The sequence below is a fragment of the Chionomys nivalis genome, chromosome 5 (assembly GCF_950005125.1).
Source record: "Chionomys nivalis chromosome 5, mChiNiv1.1, whole genome shotgun sequence".
NCBI classification, from domain to species: domain Eukaryota; kingdom Metazoa; phylum Chordata; class Mammalia; order Rodentia; family Cricetidae; genus Chionomys; species Chionomys nivalis.
This window is the reverse complement of record NC_080090.1, coordinates 54,561,728-54,582,473: the sequence shown is the minus strand read 5'-3', so window position 1 is coordinate 54,582,473 and position 20,746 is coordinate 54,561,728. Positions and strand designations below refer to the sequence as shown.

The 20,746-nt window shown below is 40.3% G+C and overlaps 1 protein-coding gene across 1 annotated transcript; it reads right to left on the bottom strand.

Annotated features, from left to right (window-relative positions):
* Positions 1–4,982: 4,982 nt before the first annotated feature.
* Positions 4,983–20,450, bottom strand: LOC130874131 (flavin-containing monooxygenase 5-like). The gene is made up of 8 exons (XM_057769124.1): positions 20,316–20,450; positions 17,688–17,876; positions 16,765–16,927; positions 15,125–15,267; positions 14,260–14,459; positions 9,074–9,426; positions 6,411–6,483; positions 4,983–5,358 (listed from the first exon to the last, which is right to left on the bottom strand). The coding sequence occupies exons 1-8, from the start codon at positions 20,448–20,450 to the stop codon at positions 4,983–4,985; spliced, it is 1,632 nt and encodes a 543-aa protein (XP_057625107.1).
* Positions 20,451–20,746: the final 296 nt, after the last annotated feature.

The following is a 20,746-nucleotide window of genomic DNA, read 5'->3' as shown; positions in this document are numbered from 1 at the left end:
TTTCTGACTTAAAGAAGTCATTTGAGTTCAAGCTTGCTTTTTTCCTATAACCTTGAAGGCTGTGAGAGACTTCTGATTTAGCCTGTGAGAAAAGAACACTCTATCTAGTAGACAGTACACTGCTGACATAAACCTCAGGAACATCAAGACAGAAAGGCTGCTTCCAAGCAGCAAGCACACGCGGGAGAGGAGGCTGCTCACTCAAGGACAGGAATGGTCTTAAGGTTAGATACTGACTGACCGTTTGTGCTGGGGTTTGTTCTGCTTTTGTATATAAGCAAGTTCTGAAATAAATTCTGGGCTGTTGGCTGCTTTGGCATGACCAGACAGACCTTCCAGGTCTATCCTGTCTTCTGTTTCTTTTATCTGACTTTTCTTTGGCCTAGAGGATCCCTTGTCCAGGAACCCTAGCTGATCTTATAGGAGCGGGCTCCTACAGTAAGCCTTGGCTTATATATTAGCTACTAAAAGAGATTATGAATTTGAGAGTCTCTGGTGTGAGTAGGAAACTCCCCAGCCCCTTTGAAGAAAATTATTTTGGTTCTTTGATTCTTTTGTCAGACTTTACTTGTGGCTTGTAGAGTTGTATATTTTAGAGAGGGTCCCATGGGCTGCTGAGAGAATTTGTATTCTGTACCTGTTGGATGGAATATTCTGTAGATATATATTAAATCCACTTGCCTTATGATATAGCTGAACTGTGAAGCTTCTTTGTTAATTTTTAGTTTGAATGGCCTACCTAGAGCCATGAGGGTTTATTCAAGTCACCTATTACATAGGACCTGCTTGAGCTCTTATGTTTATTAGACATAATAATATGTTTTATGAAATGGTAAATCTAGTGTTTCATGTATATGGTTATGCCTTCTTGATAGTTTGTTTTTTGATTAATATATAGTGGCCTTCTTTATCTTTTCTAAATTTCATTTGAAGTTTTCTTTATCAGTTATTAGAATAACCACACCAACCTATTCAAGGTTTCCGCTTGTTTGATAAATTATTTTCTATTTTTTGGCTTTCAGTATGTTGGTATCTTATATATGACATGTATTTCTTAGAAATAAAATACATAGTTGGATCTATATGTTTAATACAATCATCCAGCTTCCATTCTTCATTGCTAAGTTGAACCCATTCATATTTAAGGTTGAAAGATATTTACTGATTTCTGTTGTAATATGAGCAGCGGGACTGCGTCTCCGGCACCCAGCCGCCCACATTGCTAGCTTATGCCCCGAAATAATTACACGGAAACTGTATTTTTTTAATCACTGCCTGGCCCATTAGTTCCAGCCTCTTATTGGCTAGCTCTTACATATTGATCTAACCCATTTCTAATATTCTGTGTAGTACCACGAGCTGGCTTACCAGAAAAGATCTTAACCTGCGTCTGTCTGGAGTGGGAGAATCATGGCGACTCCTGACTCGGCTTCTTTCTCCCAACATTCTGTTCTGTCTACTCCGCCTACCTAATTTTCTGTCCTATTAAAGGGGCCAAGGCAGTTTCTTTATTATTTAACCAATAAAACAACAGATAGAAAGATGACCCACCTCCATCAGATTTCTAAAATTTTGTTGGTTGTTTTCCCTTTCCCTGGAGGTTACTTATTTTAAGAGCTTGAAGCATCCTTCCATGCTTTCCTTGACTTTATGGTTGTTGATAAAGAGGTATTGTTTTGTTGTTTCTGCCTTTGTGGCCTGTGTTGCTGATACAAGGTTGTTCCTTTATTCTGGATCTTTGACATATTTATGATGATATATCATGGGAAGATTCTTTTCTGCTCTTGTCTAAATATCTAAATGCTTCCTATGTTTGCACATCTGTTTCTTTCTCTGGACTTGTGAACTTTTTTTTGCTGTGATTTCATTGAATACATTTTTAATGCCTTTAATGTTTACTCAGCTCTTTGTATCCCATAGGTTCTTAGGTTAGTTGTCTAGGTCACGTGCTGGACTTATTGGACATTACAATCAGGCTCGCTTTGTCTGCTTTTCTGAAATTATTTTTGTTCTATATGTCTGGGTGTTTTGCCTGCTGTATGCCTGGTTTGCATGCTTGTGCCTGTGCAGGCCAGAAGAGGACATCATATTCCCTGGAACCGGGCTCACAGGTAATTGTGAGTCACCATGTTGGTCGTGGCAACTGAACCCGAGTCCTTGAAAGAGCAGCCAGCACTCTTAAGCCCTGAGTCATCTCTCCAGTCCCTCATTTTATTTGAATGTGTCAGCTTTTTCTTCCATCTGTGACATTCTTTCTCCAGCTTGGTTGAGTCTATTGAAAATGTTTTACACTGTCTTTTCTGATTCACTACACTTCTCATTTTCAGCACTTTATTACCGCGCCATCTCCATTTCCTTGTTGAATTGGTCTTCCATGTTGCTGACATTCTACTGGACATCACTAATTTTGTCATTCACTTTGCTTAATTTTCCCTCTATGTTGTCCACGTTCTTCTCCAGCCCTGTCCTGTCCGCATCTGTTTTTGTTTGTATTCTCTTTTAGGCCAATCATCTTTTTTTTTTTTTTTTTAATCAGAAAACCTTTGAAATTTCATCTGACATTTTCTCTATTTAAGGATGTTTAAATTCTACAGTTAAGGAGTTATAATCTTGGGGAAGAGTCATCTTGCCTTGATTTTCCATGTTTATTGTATGTCTGTTTTGCAGTTTTCTTACCTGCTAGCAAGTATAGCCCTTTGGGGGGATGGGGAAGTATATTCTTGTCAGTCATCCTTCTTAAGGCTCAATTGTCAGCTTTACCCGGCAAGAATGAAACAAGCGACTTCTAGAACAGTTCTACTTTTCCTCCTGTTGCCAGGGCAACACACATTAAGATGTGCTTGGATTACTTTTCCATGTCACCTGTCTTTTTACCAAGGCATGTTTCATAGATTTACAAAGCTCTTCCTCTCCTTTTCTTTATCGTAAGTCTCTCTTTCTGCATATCACACAAAGGCCTCATTTTTGTTGCTGTTAATTCCTCTCATTTTACTTTTTCTTAATTTTCTCTAATTGCATTTATTTAGGGTAGGGGTATTGAGAATCAGACAACGGTTCTCAAAGGATGTAGGATTACAATCTTGTTTTGAAAACTGAAGGACATTTTTTTCATGGAGAAGAGAGAAAAGAAATTTTTTCCCAAACAGATTAATCTGTACAATGATGTGGAGTGAAATACACGTGACCACGCCTGGAGTATAGGAGTTTGCTTCAGAGAAAAGTGCCTGGGACTGAGACTGAAGGAGCAGGTGAAGGGCTGTCTAGACAGCTGTCCTCTCCTGTAGCTGAAGAGATCTAACCATGACCGTGGTGCGGAGGGGGTGGACCAGGAAGAAGGTCAACAGATGACAAGGATATGAGAAAAAAGGATATTAGCTTGTTGAGATGCGAAACTGGAGATAGCTGAACTTAAACACTGGCAGTTTACCTGGGAAGGATGAAACAGGTTTCAGGAACATCCAGAGGGGAACATCAGGAGGCATTAGAAGCACAATCTACTCTAGGAGATGGAAGAACATAATAGGACCTCTAGATTTTTCCTTGGATATTATGAATGTAAGTAATAAGCATGGAAGAAATCTTAGTCTATGTCAATAAAATTAGGCCATTTTTTTTCCAATGAGACAATGATGTGTCTTTGATGTCATTTTAGTATAAATGTGAGGTGTGACTCGAGAGAAGACAGTGCTCAGGAGCTTATTCCCACCTGAATTTTATTTTTTTATTTATCTCAATTGCGTCTGCATAGTTCCCTCTCTTATACTTTTAGCTTTTGATAACTTGTTATTCCAATGGCTGTCAGTAGCCTCTATGGTTAAGAGTAACTGCATCAAGTGATTTTGCTGTTCTGAGGTAGCAATGGAAGTCTTGAAGCATAACAGTGTCCACTCCATTTTAGCTCCTGGGAAGCATGTGGACATTTTTTCCAGCATTTTTCTCTCAGTAGAATAAACAAACTTTCAGTTGGGTTATTCTGACAAGAAAGTAAGCTATTTCTCAGTGAATCAATTTCATTGTGATGCCTCTGGAATAGTTTGCTGAGGCCTCTTCTGGGATGATAGCTTCATATGCGCCCCAGTCTCTGGTTTCAGTTTTAACATTCCCATTCCATGGTCCTTCTGAGTTTTATAGTCAGGAGAGCAAAACGGCAGAGGTGAAGTCTTAGGAACACTTCATAATAGGTGGTGGAATGAGACAAAGATCCTGCTGGCACTCCTAGAATCCCGACAGTGAAGAAGCCACTAGGGAAAGAATGGTCTAAAAGCCAGGTAAAGTGACATGGACAGCCAGCATGGATTCACACTTGCTACTTAAATCTCTGTACAGCATGGACTCAGTCTTGCTAGTTAAATCTCTATACAGCATGGACTCATGTTTGCTACTGAAATCTCCTTAATAAATACAGCACAGCAAGTACGTATTTCTGCATACTGAAAGTTAAAGTAGTTCATTGATAGTTCTGGCATGTATTCCATTTTATTCTTCTTCTTTTTTCTTTAAATATCACAATTTGAATGGAAACAAATTTTGTTTTCTAATCAGTTGAAATACAAAACATTCTGACGTATATTTAAACTTCTACGCTTTCTTATGCTTTTGCATCTTGACACAAGTTGACTGAATGAATTGGAAGGAAAAATTATTAAGTGGAAAATATAATCAGTGCACAATTAATATTTATCGACTCCCTGTAAGTATAACTAACTTTTATGGAACCAGTTAGGATTAGCTTGGCTGCAAAAGCCTCTTAAGTCTTAAGTATGGGCTCAAAGCTGCTTTAAGTGGAAGCTCTCCTTGTGATTCAAGATGGTTTGCAGAAGTTAATGCACACCCATTCTAAAGGGCTCTTCTGCTTGCAACGCTTGTCCAAACATTTCTATGGCTACAGTCGTGTTAACTGAGACTGGCATATGCTACTCTCTAAAGGCTTTGTAGTGATTTACAGGGAAGAGGTGGAGGACTTGTTTTCCCAACTCACTCATTCACTTGCGTTTACCATGGTAAATATATCTAAAGTATGCTAAACCCGTAGCCAGAAATGCCAGGGCAACTGGTGCCATCTTTATCCAAGAGAGCCCTGAGTTGGAGTGATTGTTCTCACTAGTACTTCGGGTCTTCAGGGGTTTCATGATCCGCGCTCTCTGAGTCAGGATGGCTCTCCGGGCTCCATCCCATTTCCCTGGACCCTGCAGACGGTACTGGTATGGGGTGCAGGGCCCAAAGAAAACTTCCATGGCCAGCTTTGGATCTGAGAGAAACAGGAGCAGCAGGTTGGGCTTCACCCCAACCAGAGTGGCAATTTCATCCATGTACTCAACGTGGTCCACTTGGATTGTGTGCCGGGCTGTCTTCACATACCTAAAGCAGAGACAGAATATGGAAGGAAGACTCAGCTTCCAGGATTGGGCAGGAACTTTAACTATTTCTACCTTAGAGGTAAAGAAGCTGAGAGCGAGCTTCCTTGAGAAACCCAGCACCACCCAGCTGTTGAAGAGAACACAGAATCCATGCTTTCGCCCTCAATGTACAATAACTGTTTTTTACAGCAGGATGTTCTTCTGCAGACCGTGTTCAGAGTGGTCTTTAAAATGCCTTTCTCAGAAGTGATTTTTTTTGTATTTATTTTCTTAGTGTGTGTTTGTGTGTGCATGCGTGTGTGTGTGTGTGTAAGTGCTGTAGTGTATATGTGTGGAGGCCAGAGAAAGGCTTGAAGAACTTAAAATAAAATATTTTGATGTAGCTAAATACTTAGCTGTGTGATATGTAGATGGGATGGAGAACTTAACTTCCAGTCCCTCCCTGGATTTACCGTCAAGGTCACAGCCTTCTGATGATACACAAAATAATAGAAATGGGTTAATTTAAGATGTAAGAGCTAGTTAAAAAATATGCCCAAGAGCCGGGCGGTGGTGGCGCACGCTTTAATCCCAGCACTTGGGAGACAGAGGCAGGCGGATCTCTGTAAGTTCGAGACCAGCCTGGTCTACAAGAGCTAGTTCCAGGACAGGCTCCAAAGCCACAGAGAAACCCTGTCTCGAAAAACCAAGAAAAAAAAATGCCCAAGTCACTGGCCAGGCAGTGTTGTAATTAATATAGTTTCTGTGTGTTTATTCAGGTCTGGGAGACCCGGGAACAAATGAGCAGTCTCCGTTTACAACTAAAGATGGAGACAGAAGTGGAAAATGTAACTGCAGACTTAATAAGATATGCAGGGGATAAGTATACACTCATTCACCATAGAACTGAGCCAAAGGACTAAAGATGTGCACTTGGTTTTGTGCTGTGTGATTGCAAGGTGTAGGGAATGGAGAAGGATGAGACAGATATGGAGAACTGAGTTAGAATTTCACACTAAGAAGCCTGTCATCCCTTTGAGGTTTCCAAACACTTCTTACTGCATTTTTATTTACCGTTTTTCCATAGCCTTTTTTCTTTGGGCAATGTCTGCCTTCATGGTCTTCATGGAGGGCAGTTTGCTCAGCCCTGGAAGTGAAAAACCCATCAGGATTAGCAAAAATAAAAAGGGCATCTGAAACTTTAGAAATGCTCAACATCCTCAGTCATCAGATTCTTAGTCATCTCAAATCATAAGGACTTTGAGATTCCATCTTACACCTGGAATAATGACTAAGATCAAAAAGCCAAGTGACAGCTCATGCTGGCAGGGGTGTGGAATAAGAACACTCATCCATTGCTGGTGGGAGTGTGAACTTGTGCAGGCACCATGGACATCAGTGTGGTGGGTCCTCAGAAAATGGGAATCATCTACCTCAAATTCTAGTTGTACCACTCTTGGCACATAGCCATAGGATACTTCATCCTCCCACAGAGACACTTGTTCAGCCATGTTCATTGCTGCCCTATTCATAATAGTCATGAACTGGAAACAATCTAGATGTCCCTCAAAAACAGAAGAATGGGTAAAAATAATGTAGTAAATTTACACATTGAAATCATGGAATTTGCAGGCAAATGAATGAAACTAGAAAAAAAATTCATCCTGAGTGAGTTAACCCAGACCCAGAAAGACAAATATGGTATGTATTCACTTCAATGTGGGTATTAGTTGTTAAGCTAATGATAAGCTACAATCCCTAGAACTTCAGATGTCAGGTATAGAGAAAGGAACTGAGGGGACAGATAGTGATGGATGCATGAGGGCATGGCTGGAATGGGAGAGGGAGGAAAGAGAGACAAGGGAGGGGATATGGTGAGAGATAACTAAAATTAAGAACCATTTGAGGGGTTTTATGAAAACCTAATATAGCAGAATCTTCCTAAAATATAGACATATATGAAGCAAATATAAATAAAATTCCCAAATAATGTGGAGACAGATCCCCAATTGTCTACTTCTTGTTACCAAATGAAGCTTCTAGTACCAGGATTGCATTGTATCTATCAAGTTGTTGGCTAAGGGACTCCCATGGCAATTCCCAAATAATCCAAGCTTTATCCAAGACTCTTGGTTGCTTTCCACACCCTGATGGCAAGGCCCCATTGTTGAAGACAACACCCACAAAACTCATTGAACACAGAGACATCAAACTGGTCCCTACTTAGAGCCTTCACCCACTATGTGCTAGTGTTCATACAGAAAGGTACTCTGCATGTTACCAAAGGAGAAAAGAACGCCAACCCAGCCACACACTCCTTAATCTACAATGGAGTCCTACCTGCAAGATATGCTAAGATATGCTAATACAATGGAGGCACAAAGGTTGTAAGAGTAATCAGCCACTGTCTGACTTGACTTAAGGCCCGCCCCATGAGATGGAACCCATCCCCAACACTGCTCGAGCGACCAAGAACCTGAGGTTAAATGGCCTGGGACCTAGAGTAAAATCAAATACTACTCTTTTAAAACAAACAAACAAACCAATAAAAACAGCAATAACATGATTCCTAGTGACATTCTATTGTAATCATAGATTATGGTCATTCTTAGCCATCATCAGAGAATCTTCCTTCTGCAGAAGTTGGGAAGAATTACAGAGACCCACAGTCAGATAATATACAGAGCATTGGGAGATCTTAGAACAGCCTCAAAAGGGATGTTTCCATCAAATGCTCTCCTCCAGTCCCTAGATCTCAGGGAATCCCATGGAATAGGAGGCCTTAGGGGATGGAGGACATCAGGAAAACAAGACCCTTTAAATCAATGAGATCGACACACATAGAACTCTCAGAGACTGAGCTGCATATACAGGGCCTACACAGGTCTTTTTCACAAGATGGGGCCCTGGAGATGAAAGGAGAAGTAGACACATGCCCTCATCCCTAACTCAGAAGTAATTTCCAATTGATAACTACTTGCAAAAAATTTAGTTTTCTCCAAGGAAATTTCACTGAGAAAACAAGCTACTCTTAAGAGTAGGCCGTATGCCCAATAGTAGATGGCCAATAGACAACAAACTCGACCACTCTTTGGAGGTTCCTTGTCTCATAATGTTGAGAAAAGGGCTTTATCCTTTTTAAATTATCTTTTTATTTATCAATTTATTTATTTATTTTTCCTTCTCTCTTTTTGCCATACAGGTCCTTGGCATACACACACACATTGAGAAAGAGGGAGAGAGAGAGAGAGAGAGAGAGAGAGAGAGAGAGAGAGAGAGAGAGAGAGAGAGAGAAAGAGAGAGAGAGAGAGAGTTGTCATGGGCATGTGTGTGTATATGGATTCTAGTTCAGTGACTTTATGTGATTCCTTAGTGAGTGAACAAATGGGTCTCTGTTTCTTGTGCCTTCTCTTGGGCTTTTTCTCTTCGCTTGTTTTGTTCAATTTTGATGTGTTAGCTTTTATTATAATCATATTTCCTTAGAAGCCTGTTTGTTTTCTAAGAAGAGAGAGAAGGGGGTGGGTCTTGATGGGAGGGGCCGAAAGGAACTTGGAGGAGGTAGAGGGAAAGCTCACAATCAGGATATATTATGTGAGAAAAGAATCTATTGTCAATAAAAAGAAAACAACAGCAACAACAAAAAGGAAGGGCATGTTTAACTGAAAGCTAGAGTGAAGAGAAATGAGGGCTCACTTTAAGCAAACTGCCAGGCCCCTTCATGGCCTTTGTTCACAGACCTTTGAATACCCGCACAGCCCAGCGAGACTGGAGCTCTGCAATTGGTAGGATGATGCCCAAGGGCTGGATGAGCCCAATGACAGCCAGCGTTGGCTTTTCCAGGTCTGGAGGGAACATCAGCTTATACAGGGACACTTCGTTGTCAGTAACTGCAATCAGATCCTCAAGGAATGGAAAGGAAAAGCTGTATCCTGTGGCAAAGACGACAACATCAATGTTCTTCTCAACCGTGCCATCGTCAAAGATGGCGTCTGTTTCCGTGAACTCTTTCACGTTGGGCTTCACTTGGATTCTTCCAGAGATGATGTGATTGGGAAGGTCATCACTGATGGTGGGATGCTGACTCAGTGGTCTGTACAGAAAAATGAAAATTTAAGCAAATCTAAGAAGGAGAAAGCAATGTGTGAAAGAAGGTTTGAAGCTAGCAACTTCCCTTATCAGGTCTCCCTCCAAACACAGGAGTTTGTGCGGGTGCATGTGCGTGCATGTGTGTGTGTGTGTGTGTGTGTATGTGTGTGTGCAGAAGTCAAGGGAGGATATAAGGCATCCAACTTTATCATACTAGGTCTTAGTTCCCTTGGGATAAGGTCTCTCACGAACCTAAAGTTTGAGGTTTTGGCTAAGCTGCCTGGCCATTGTGTTCCCTGAACTTACTTGCTCCACCTTCTAAATGTGGTCATGACTGACTTTTAAATTTTAATTTCATGTAGGTTCTGGGAATTAAAACTCAGATTCTGCCCCTACTTAGCTCATATGAATTCCCTCATCACTACTGAATTTATGAAGGTGAGGCAGAATATTCAGGGATGTTTCCCTTACGCTGTGTTCCTTCATTAGCATGTAGACCACCCGGCCCCAGAGTTGTAGCTTGCTTGTTTTGTTTGATCGATCCATCTATCTATCCATCCATCCTTCTTTCTTTCTTTCTTTCTTTCTTTCTTTCTTTCTTTCTTTCTTTCTTTCTTTCTTTCTTTCCTTTTCTTCTGTTTCTTCCTCCCCCTTTCTTTCTGGTTCCTTTTTGTTTTCATTTCTTATCTATCTACCTTTATACACATTTAATTTTACATCAATATTTATATGTCTCTCATCCCCTTTCCCCCTTCTTCTATTCTGAGGTACTTGCTCTGATGCTTTCTATTGTGGACCAAACTCACATGACTTTCTTTTCTTCTTATGGGATTTAGAAGCCTGGGGCTGAGATATTTTCTAGCAGAATCTGTAAATGCTATTGCACTATACTCACCAATGTTATACATATGCAGATCAATAAAAGGCAGATTGTGTTATCTTTCTGCTACAATTTACCTAAGGGTTTTATCTGGCAGAGGCTAGGACTAGAGACACTCAAAACTTCTCCAATAAGTATTAGGGTGGAATTCTAAAGTAAGAAGTACAGAAATAGGCTCATATGCTCAAAGAATGTACTAGAGGAAGTCACCGGAGGCTGCAGTGTGCCCTGGTGGGACAAGACAAGGGATACCATACCTAGGTGTGCCCCAGTGAGCAGGCCAGGCTACGGAGTTTGTAGATGGGTTTAAGAATTTGACTTAAGGCTGAGGTTAGTTCCTGCTGGTGTTTTAGGAATAGACGTAGAGACCTTCATAAATGCCTGTGGTTTTTCAAGGCTCAGTCTCAAGCTAACTTGCAGGAGACAAAAAATGTGGCTGACTAGTATAGTTCAGCCAGGACAGAGGAAAAGATGTGACCGAGGGGCTTACCTGAGGGGTATCTCTGTGTACATGTGGTGTCAGAACTGTATCCTGGAACCCAGCACCCCCCTTTCAACCTGAAAAGTCATTTGTTCTCCTCCTTATTTAAGTTCTGCATCACCTCTCCATTCTTGTCTCTCATCTTTCTAGTAAACATTTTTCCTGCTATCTATCTGCTTTGGCTTTTAATTGGGAAATGACGTTTTTAATGACTAAAGGATTCCCTGAAGCCTTGGCTTTGTTAAAGATTGCTTCAAATTTTCATGCAAGCTGACTTCTCTTCTCCATTCAATCTCCCTGGCACCTGCCTCAATTTCTGGAATCTTCTTCAGTCTGAATTCCGGTTATTGACATATGAGAGGAGCTTTCCTTTTGACACTTCCTACAAGCTTCCTTGGCTACTGAAGGCTCCTCTGGGTGATTCCTCTGCAGAAGGTACAAGGTCAGTGGGCCAATTCTGTGAGCTAAGACAAGGACACCAGCAGACATCCCGTCCCTGCCGAGTTATCCAGAGAAAGCTTTTCTGTGTCCTCCTTCTTGGGCATGATGGCCTCAGGATGGACTCAGCTTACTCCTCTTCCCCACTTCGTCGGTGTTAGGGTACCACGTCAGGAAGAACTGATGCTGCCTTTAACCAGCATCACATACCAAGCTCTCCCTAGGGTGCACTAGAGTGTTACCTTTGCGATCCTTAAAATTGATCTTCATGTACTTATCTGACCTATGGAGAAGAAAGACTGACATACTGTGTAAATCCTTAATGGATCCTTTTGCCTCCTAGCTCCGGACATTTACAAAGATAGTATTATCAGATGCCCTCTAATCCTTACTCTTAGTATATACCCAAAGAGATGAAATCAGTGCCCTCAAAACATCTACTCCATGCTCATTGTAGTCTCATTCACACTAACCAAAAAGTCAAAACAGAACCCAAGTGTAGCTACATCAGGGTAAGTAACTGTGATATACATCTCTCTGGCTGTCTCGTTCTCTCTCTTTTTATATGATCTATGACTGTGGTATAGATGTACAATGGGATGCTATTCCAGCCTTGAAACTGGTGGTAGAGCACTTGCCTAGTAGGCATAGGAACCTCAGTTTAAAAGGCTGACATCAAACAGTACATGGGTAGCACAAATTGGTCTTGATGATTTAAAAATAACACATTAGATGTGTATTGGATATGTATATCTGGTATGAATTTGGGAGGGTGAATGTGATCAAAATACATTATACAAAATTCTTAAAAATAAATAAAGAAGGAAAAGGAAAACATTGCCAGTTGCCACAGTATAATGAACCTGAAAAATAGTATGCTATATGAAATACATCAGATATAATATAATAAAGAATATTATATTATATTGCTTACAAGTAGAATGTAGAAAAGTCAAATGAGTAGTATACAGTGGCTGATGGCAGGTTTTAGGGTGGAGGAGAACTTAGAGAGATGTGGGTCAGAGGATAGAAAGTCACAGATGTGCAGAACGAACAAGTTAAGGTTCAAACCCACAGCATAGGGACTATAACCAACAATAAATACTATTGCACTATGGATTTAGGTGCTTTTGCCAAACTAGGTCTACGTGAGATCCTGGATGTTTTGATTTGCCTCACTATAGTAACAGTCTCACTGTACGTGTAGAGCAAAGGGAGTTAGAGACATTAAAAATTATGCAATCGTCTTAAAAAATGGACACAATCCATTTTCCATGCTCCAGACATACGTGCCTTGGCTTCTGCCTCTGTGGTCCTCTCCCTGACATTGTCAGAGTGCTGGCTCTCTTCTGTTCCTCACTTTGCACCCAGACCTTTCCTAGCTCAGAGGTGTTTTGCTTGAGAATCCTCCTATGTACATCCTTCTTTCCTGGATGATTTCTCATGGTGGCTCCTTCTTGCTCTTTAAGTCTTAGCTTAAACATCACTCCTAAAAATTGCTTCCTTGATCATTCTGTTAGTTTATCCATCCATTCTACCCTAGACAGTCTGTCATATTCATTATTCATGTCCTTTATAATTCTCCTGACACTATAGTTTTAAAAATGTTCTCATCTTCTTCCATAGAGCACAATGTTTTCATTCACAGCATAATAGAAGATCGTTAATATTTTTTGAGTGAACATAACATACATATCACATTCTTTTGTACCATCTACTGAAACGTTTAAGGTAGTCAGGGGGCAGGATAGCTAAGTCCATAAGTGCTAGCTATATAAGAACGAGGACTTGAGTTTGAGCCCCAGCATCTGCATAACAACCTGGTCATTGCAGTGTACAACTGTCTTGTCAGCAGTGGGAAGGAGGAGACAAGAAGGCTCTGTGACACGCTGTCTAGCTAGTCTAGCTGAATGGATGAGAAAATACACAGTGAGAGATTTTATCAAAAAATAAGATGAAGAGCAATTTTACTGTATATCTAGCATCAAGCTCTGACCTCTACATCCAGTCATACACACATACATGTACAGCATACACACCACACACACACATACACACTCACAAACCCTTGAAGACCATAAATAATCGTATAAGAAATATAGCATTTGTTGACTTATCTGTTTACCTTTGCTAGAACACTATATCATTTATTAAAAAATATAACATTTATTGACTTAGATCAGGTCTGGAGAGCTACTGTCCACAAGTCACACCTAGTGAGTATCTTCTTGCTGTTGGGGACACTGCACAGTCTGAAGTGGCATAGGCCACCACACAGGAAGACAGAGCCAAACCTCTAACTTAGTTTATCTTCCTCTTGTAAAACTCCTAAGCCCTCCTAGGAGCCTCATCCTCATGACACCATCTACTCTCAGTCACCCCTGATGGCACCGTTGTGACATATCATTAATATATGAACTTGAGGATAAGTATCCCACGAGTGAACTCTCAGGCACCTAACTTGTTTGAGTAATATTTCTTCATTTTATTTCTTTTATTTTCTTAACTCTACTTAGTCTTAATCCCACTCCATCTTTTGCTTATTAACTGGAAGCTACTGATGATTTCTGAACCGAGACACTACCGTGGGATAAGAGCTGGAATTACAGGGGTGATCCTGCAGAGGAAGGGCACCTTAGACAGCTCCCCTTCCCTGCAGGCTTCCCTGACACGTCTACCCCAACCTCAACAAAATTCACAATGTCTCTGACATTCATCTCACATTGCTTTGCTCAAACCTGTGTTTGAGTCTTCTCTCTTCTCCACAGTTGATGTCTATGGAAGGGAAGAGCATTGTATTTGCCTTTTGCCCAAAGTTTTGGTGTCTAGCAGTCAAGTGTTTTTTGATTGATGAATGGATGAGAATATACAAGCGGTGCCAAGAAGCACATGTGCACTTGCCTTCAGTAATGTACATTATACAAATCTAAGTGGTTTACAGTCCTAAGGGCATGAGGTCAATCAGGAGTCAAAAGCTCAGTTGCCTTCAAAGCACAAACCTACATACGATTACCCACATCAAGCCCCATGTTTGTCACCTGTGCTGTGGCTGCAGACCGTAGTGTGCATGGTTGAACCTTGAGTTCAGTATCTTCTCGAGGTATTTATTTACTGCTGCTGTGGTTAATATTTTCTGGAGGAAGCTATGGAACCGAGTGAAAAAGGAACTGTCCATGGGATATCCATTATTCCAAACGCGGTGTAAAATCCACGATCCTCGCCTGGTACTGAGGAATACCTGTGGAAGGGTAATTACAGCCTGTTGTACTGTTCAAGTGATAGTCATCACCCTGTTGGAGAGTGTGGACCACTGGAGAACTGGTGGACAAGCGTTGTGCCGTGGCCACTGTGCGGTGCTTTTCCAGAACTTTTACTAAACCCAGAAAAGAGCTGTCTATATGACACCAAATTTATTCATGAAAACTAAATGCAGTTCGCAATACCATGCTAAAAAGTTTTCCTGGATATTGACCTAGCTGTATTTCATATGTTAATAAGGGTTTGAATTCGTAAGTCAATTGTCATATTGCTGTCACAGTCTGTATTGTTTGCTTTAAAATAAATCTGTGGAAAATATTTGGTGAGCGTAACCCAGACCCAGAAGACAAATAGCCCATATTCTCCCTACCAAGAAGACCCTACCAAGAAGAATCAAAGTCATCAAATCCATTCTAGTGCTCCCTTAGGGTGCTTGGGAGTTGTTTGCATGCCTATTCCCATTGGTAGTTTAGGGGATTATTTTGCTTTCATTTTGTACTCAGCATGATTTTAAACATCTTGAAGTGAGTCCATGGATTTCTCTACATTTTTTTTTCTGGCCCTTCTTAAACCAAACTTACATTTAGGGTGATACTCTACAAATGCACAGGGTTCCTCTGGTGAAGTTAAGAATCACCAACAAACCTGTTTTGCCACTCGACTAAGTTCCACGGCAATATCCACCCCGGAGTTCCCAATGCCAACCACGATGATTCTCTTTCCTATGTAGTCCTCAGGAGTTTTGTATTCCCGACTGTGGAAATAACAGCCTTCAAACTTCTCAATGCCTGTGGTTGAAGAAGATTATTTGTCATTATGAGGAGGACTTTTACATATTGACACATATAAGAAAGTTACATTCTGAACAACCTGAAAGAGAAAGAAATGAAATCTGGGCCAGGCAGCTGAAGATCACACATAGTCCCCAAATGCTATTCATATTTAAGGAAGCTCAAGGGATGCGTAATCTGTAGATTATTTCATACCTGGAAATGCTTTCCTGAATATATTGCATATAATGTTAAAAAAAAACAGGGGCCTTCATTTTGTAAATACTTGTGTTAGTGTGCAAAATGATTATACACCTGTTGTAATTCACTCAGAATTTTGAACAACCATTTTAAAGCAATCTCATTTACTGTGTCTCCATTTTCCACAGCGGTTTCTTGGGCACCATACAAAGGAATTGAAACTTAAAGTATTTTCTAATTGATTCCTGGTGGTAATTTGATGGAAAGAGAGAGCAAGCAAGTCAAAAGTCAGAGGAGGGATTTAGTCAGGGGAGACAGTGGAGCTAAAACACCCCGGCTTGAGATGGATACTATCTTACCACATAGAACTACAAGGGAGCAGCAAGCTGTCCATTTGGTTTTATAGGTCAATGAGAAGCTAAGATATGGAAGAGGGAAATTTTATCCTCCCACACATACACCTAGACTACAGTTGAGTAAGAAATGCTGAGAGTCAGGGAAATAGTCTTCTCCAGGGAAAATACCCTTTGATTGTTTATCCAATACTATGTGGCCAGCCCTTAAATCATATATATTGTATATATCATGGTTGGAGTAAAGAAAGGAAGGGAGGGGGAATGAGTAATTATATTTTACCAATAAAATAAAAATTAAAAATGAACTCATGAAAAATAAATGCACTGAAGCTTCTTCCCCATATGCTAAGATTTCTAAGTGTGTGGACGTGCCAGCTGCTTGCTAGTCATTTGTCCCTCATTTTTATTAATTACACTTTCTCTGGAATAGACTGAGATCAAATATGTTGACAAAACTACTACCATTTGAATGTGGGCTGATTTCTGTTAGTCATTAGAAGCTGGATGCAATGCTAATAAGGGGGAGAGCATGGGTCATTGTGTTTGCCTGTTTTTGTATTTCAATGGATTACATTGTCCTGTTAACAGAGAAGGAGCACTTTGCTACTGAGGGACACCAGGGATAAGTCACTGAAACTTAATGAAACTTAATAACATTTATGCTCATTCATGAAACTTAGTAGCATTTATGCCCACTCACGAAACTTAATAACATTTATGCCCACTCATAAGACTTAATAACATTTATGCCCACTCATGAGACTTAATAATACTTATACCCATTCATGAAACTTAGTAACATTTATGTCCATTCATGAGACTTAATAATACTTATACCCATTCATGAAACTTAGTAACATTTATGTCCATTCATGAAACTTAGTAGCATTTACACCCACTCATTTCTACCTGTAAGTTATTTGGAAAATGCCTTTCTAGCAGGTTCTCTATGACACACCTGGGAAGGATGTGAGTGGCAGGTGGGGGTCTGTGTGATGGCCACTACAGACCAGAACCCCATCAAAGACCAGGCTCTCCTGTTTGCCATTCGTCTCCACGACCACATCCCACTGTCCACTGACTCCAAAGTCTGGACGCCTCCGCACATGCCTCACTTGGGTCTGAGAAGGGAACACAGAAGGAAACACAGGTGACTCAGCTGATAGTTCTTGCCGAGTCCTCCTCTCCGAGTCCCACAAACCCCGATGGGACACTTAGCTAAGGCATTCACTACAATATAGTTCCTGTTCCTTCCACAGTAGCTTCAGTGTTGGGTGTATTTTCAACATATTGGGGAAATTCTGTTACAGACATACTCTTTTATAGAAACAGAAACAGTTGAGGCTTTATGAAACATTGGAGTGGCTGGCGCCACAGCATTCATATCCTCCTAGGGAGGATACTCATGGAGATATTTCTTCACATTTTTCATTCCTTAGGACAGGCCTATCCCTTTACCTCTGGCCGGCATTTTGAAGTTCAGGGAATTAAAATTTTCATTACAAGATGAAAATGGGTTTGTGTGTTTAGGTTTTAGTGAGGAAATAAAATATTCTTTACATGAGCCTGCTTCTTGTTTTGTAAGCAACCTGATTTGGCTCAATCTCTACTAACATTATTCTAAATCCTCAGACATTTGGAATTGATAAGGAGGACTTGCCACCACAATGCACGACCAGACCAAGTTCTGATGAGCAAAGTCTTCCAGCCTCACATTCAACTGAAATTGTCAAAAGACTTCAACCTGTGATGGTTTCCTGACGTGGATGCTCACTGATGACCTGTTCTTCATGTGTGGGAACCAGGAGGTACTTTTGCGCATGCACAGGTGAGCGTCTTTGCTCACATGCATGCACATATACACAGGACGCAACACTGCACCTTAAATCGGATGTAAGGCAGAAGGCTGAAGTGCTTGGCGTACTTTCTGAAGTAGTCCATGAGTCTGCAGTTGTGCATGTAGTTGGGAAAATGCTCAGGAACGGGGAAGTCACTGAAACACATCATTTCCTTTGAAGTGTTGATGGTCACGGATTTGTAGATACTCGGCATTTTCTCTGACGGATTTTTCTACAAGAGAAAACCCCTCACTGCAACAAACTTCATAATTACAAGGTAATAAAACATTTTAAGTGATGTCAGGTATTTTTAAAAGTGGAACATTGCTTTTTATACATTGTCAAACATTTACTGATGTTTTCTCCCAAGATCCTGTGTTTCCTAGAGAAAGAATCATATCAGACCAACCAAAAATCCTGTGTATGACTTCTCAATCAGAATAATGGATGTCAGAAAAGAGAATATTGTTTTTCAAATGGCAAATCAAAAATTATTTCTAATCCCAATAAAAATTTCCTTAAGTATGAAACTAAAATACAGTTAAGACAAACAAAAGCTGGGGGGCTAGTAGCCATAAATGCTACACAAATGGGAAGGGCAAATGCACTCCCAGACGCTACCCATGTCTACAGTCTCCACACTCCAGGTCTAGCTGGGGCTCAGGAAGTTCCATGTACCAGCTCTAACCAAAAGATAGTAATAATAATACCAATACCATGCACTGTACAGTAAATATTCTTCTTTAGAAACAAGAATGAGCTATCAATTAAAATATATAATAGTCATGAACTTATAAACACATATAGTTATCATTCATGTATGTGTATATATATATATGATAAAAACTGCTAAGAGAAATGTAATAGACACTAGCATATATGATACATATATATGATCATATTTTAAACAACTTGCTGTCCTCTCATGAATCTTGATTCAGTTTGATATAATATCATGTCTGCCTTATCTTTGAAATTAGATATACTTTTTAAGCCTTTCCATTGCTCTAGTCTCAACACAGCAGGATGGTCCTTCTACAACGTAAGAATGTTTCTCTTTCTTCTCAGTTTCTGTCAAAATCTTCACTACAGTCTATACCCACTGACAAAACCCAGTTTTATGCATTCCTCAGAAGCATAGCCTAGCTTCCCCCCCCCCCCCCCCGCTTGGGCACTAAGCCAGCTGCACCAGCCTGCTGGTTCTCCCTGCCAAGTGAGCCATGCTCTACCTCACAGTTCTGCACCCCAAGTTCCCTCTAAACCCCTTTTCAGATGCTCCCCAGCCTTGCCTTTTTAAAAATTCATTGTTTCCAAACCACTTATCTTGAGGTTATCTGTGGCCTCTTACTTAGGTTATATTCCCAAGACTCAGATCCTGCTGTACTTTTTGCAATATGCTTGCTTATTGCTGCTATCTACACTATTTTATTTTCCTTTATCTTGTATTAGAGTTTAAGCTCCCCGATGTTGAGAATTTTGTACTCATATTTGTTAGTATATTCTGTTACTTGTAAAAGTGCCTTGTACAAGTAAGTATTCAAAAAATTCATTGAATGAATGAACTCTTTAAAAAGAAATAACATAGATATTGTTATTTATAAATCGAGTGTCAATCCCTGGAAAAATCCCACAGGTTACAGAGGGGTACATGAATCATATCAACAATATGTCAGAAGGTATTTGGGATGAGCAAGGCTGCTCTTTGGATACTTCTTTGTTTCAGGGAATGGAAGGGAGATCCCTGCGAGATAGCCATGCTAACTACTTTGCCAGAGCAACCACTGTCCACAGGAATGAAGTCTCACAATTAAATGGTTGCTATATTCCCCGAGTGGGGATAAAAGCCAAGAACAATACAAGAAATTTATTTCGTCAAGGAAGACCCTCTAAGGGCCATCCATGACTGGTGAGCAAAACAGTTCTGTAAGATCTCCAGAACTGGAAAGCATTGATGGAAAGTCCTGAGTTTCATGGGCACATCCAATAAATGAGAGAAGCACCAAAAGAAGATGCTCACTTAGAAACTTGAACCTATTCAGCATTTAGCACCCTTGAAAACAGTGCGCCCCTTGCTATTTAGAACTCAGAGAAAAATAGTCACTGCCCCGTAAAACACACACACACACACATGCACATACATACACATATATACACACATACATAGAGAGAAAGAGACAGACAGACAGACAGACAGACAGAGACAGATCTACACACACTGATCTGTATCCCTATACTGTGGTGCTCTGGGATATTTAAGAAAGAGTATCATACAGATATTACCACAAGACAGAATATGAAATTACATAATTATATAGTAGAAGGAAGGCCATCAATGAACCACCAGTCTGTCCTACCTCTCAAATCTACAGCACCCTTAGCTTTGAATAAGTACAGCACATCGAAACAGTTAAAAAAAATCTATAGCCACCATTCCTTTACTACTATCTGTGAGGGTCACACGGGATTTCAGCTGCTTTGAATACAATCTTCCAAATTTTATTCCTCATCTGAAGTTGACAAATTTCCTCAATAATTGACGTAAGCACAAAGATTAGAGTCACTAAATGACTGATTATGTGACATCCTGTATGTTTCATTTAATGAAACTAACCAGATTGTTACAGCTATCTTAGTGAAACCATATTTAAAGTCAAATAAAACGCAAATGTACTTGAAATTTCCACAGGCCTCCAATGTCATCACTTCTTTCAAAGCAGGTTGGCTCCAGATCTTCATCCAAACAACACTTGATGGCTCCCAGGCCACTGATGCCAGCTCCGATTACAGCTATCCGTTTCTTGGCCATGGTGCTCCCACTGACAAAGAAGCATTGAGAACTTTCGCCATCATCCAAATCAATTGAAACAAAACCACTTTATCACAAAGACCTGTAGTTTACTGCCCTAATATTTTTGTTCTTATAATTAATATATTGAATATCTGCCACAAATAACAATAAGAAAACCTATGGCACACACACATGCACAAACATGCACACAAACCTGCTTGTTCTGCCTGCTAAGTTCTTTTTAGAGTGAGCCAGAGAAACAAAGGTGTATCAATTCCTGGGAAAATCCCACAGGTTGCAGAGGGGTAAATTAA

What these genes read in the sequence shown, in the direction of transcription:
- LOC130874131 (XM_057769124.1), bottom strand. Translation starts at nt 20,450, where the DNA reads ATGGCCAAGAAACGGATAGCTGTAATCGGAGCTGGCATCAGTGGCCTG. An exon ending in GCCACTCACATCCTTCCCAG is followed by an intron (nt 15,268 to 16,764) that starts GTGTGTCATAGA and finishes CTTCAACCACAG; the next exon opens with GCATTGAGAAGTTTGAAGGC. An exon ending in TTAGTCGAGTGGCAAAACAG is followed by an intron (nt 14,460 to 15,124) that starts GTTTGTTGGTGA and finishes ACCCTTCCACAG; the next exon opens with GTATTCCTCAGTACCAGGCG.